The 1,028-nt window shown below is 41.0% G+C and overlaps 1 protein-coding gene across 1 annotated transcript in view; it reads left to right on the top strand.

The window, feature by feature from the left end:
* Positions 1-6: 6 nt before the first annotated feature.
* Positions 7-1,028, top strand: part of LOC107579443 (disco-interacting protein 2 homolog C-like) — a gene marked incomplete at its 3' end in the record, with an annotated part of 4,368 nt that continues 3,346 nt past the window's right edge. Inside the window, exons 1-5 of the mRNA XM_016265276.1 lie at positions 7-47; positions 152-216; positions 357-450; positions 649-768; positions 898-1,012. Coding sequence (XP_016120762.1) covers positions 160-216; positions 357-450; positions 649-768; positions 898-1,012 — 386 coding nt within the window. The remainder of the gene's footprint in view (positions 48-151; positions 217-356; positions 451-648; positions 769-897; positions 1,013-1,028) is intronic.

Below are 1,028 nucleotides of genomic sequence, written 5' to 3'. Positions count from 1 at the left end.
GCTCACACACTGCCAAACACTTACACATACCTGCGGATACAGTGAAGGTAAGATATCAAAATATCGAACTTCAGATTCTTAAAGGGATAATTTACCCAAAAATGAAAAAACCTGTCATGTTATTCCAAAACCGTATGACTTTGTGTTTCAGCTGAGACTATGGTGAATGTGTTGGACTTTAAGAAAAGCATTGGCCTTTGGCACAGTGTTCAAACAGTAAGATAATTGACTCCATTTATTGTATGTTGTCATTTATCAGATTTGTTTTTGTAGCCTACACCTGATTTTTTTTTTTTTGCCTAGCACTTTTTTGAAAAAGTGATTTCTCTTTTTTTTTCTCTTCTTTCTCTGTGTAGAGTGTGTTGAATATGTTACATGTGGTCAGTGTTCCATATGCAGTTATGAAAGTAAATCCTCTGTCCTGGATCCAGAACGTCTGCCAGTACAAAGGTACACACATACAAACACACACAGTTACATCAGTATGTGATAATGTGCAGACTTTTGATCTCCTGGCTTTTTAGATGGTGTGCGTGTTCAAAGATCACCTATCGCTCTTATCAGAAGCGAAGTCTGCTGTATAAAACAAGAGCACACATAGTGTTACACATTCTGTTAAATAATCAGTCTCTTTCTATGTGTGTGCAGCTAAGGTGGCTTGTGTGAAGAGTAGGGATCTACACTGGGCTTTGATGGCCTACAAAGACCAGAGTGACACCACCATGAGCTCTCTGAGAATGCTGCTGATCGCTGATGGATCAAACCCCTGTGAGTGTGTTAATGATGAACCAAACCCCCTTGAGTGTGTTTTACTGGTGAATCAAAGCCTGTGAGCATGTTACCTTGTGAATCAAGCCTCTATGTGAAGTATGTAAATTCTCTGTCTTTAAATCCCAGGGTCGATATCCTCCTGTGACGCATTCTTGAACGTGTTTCAGAGCATGGGCTTGAGGTCAGAGGTCATATGCCCGTGTGCTGGCTCCCCCGAGGCCCTAACTGTAGCTGTGAGGAGGTATAAATACACTCAC

Source organism: Sinocyclocheilus grahami, unplaced genomic scaffold (genome assembly GCF_001515645.1).
Source record: "Sinocyclocheilus grahami isolate Dianchi unplaced genomic scaffold, SAMN03320097.WGS_v1.1 scaffold17419.1, whole genome shotgun sequence".
Taxonomy (NCBI): Eukaryota; Metazoa; Chordata; class Actinopteri; order Cypriniformes; family Cyprinidae; genus Sinocyclocheilus; species Sinocyclocheilus grahami.
The sequence above is the reverse complement of the archived record's forward strand: the minus strand, read 5'-3'. Positions and strand labels throughout refer to the sequence as shown.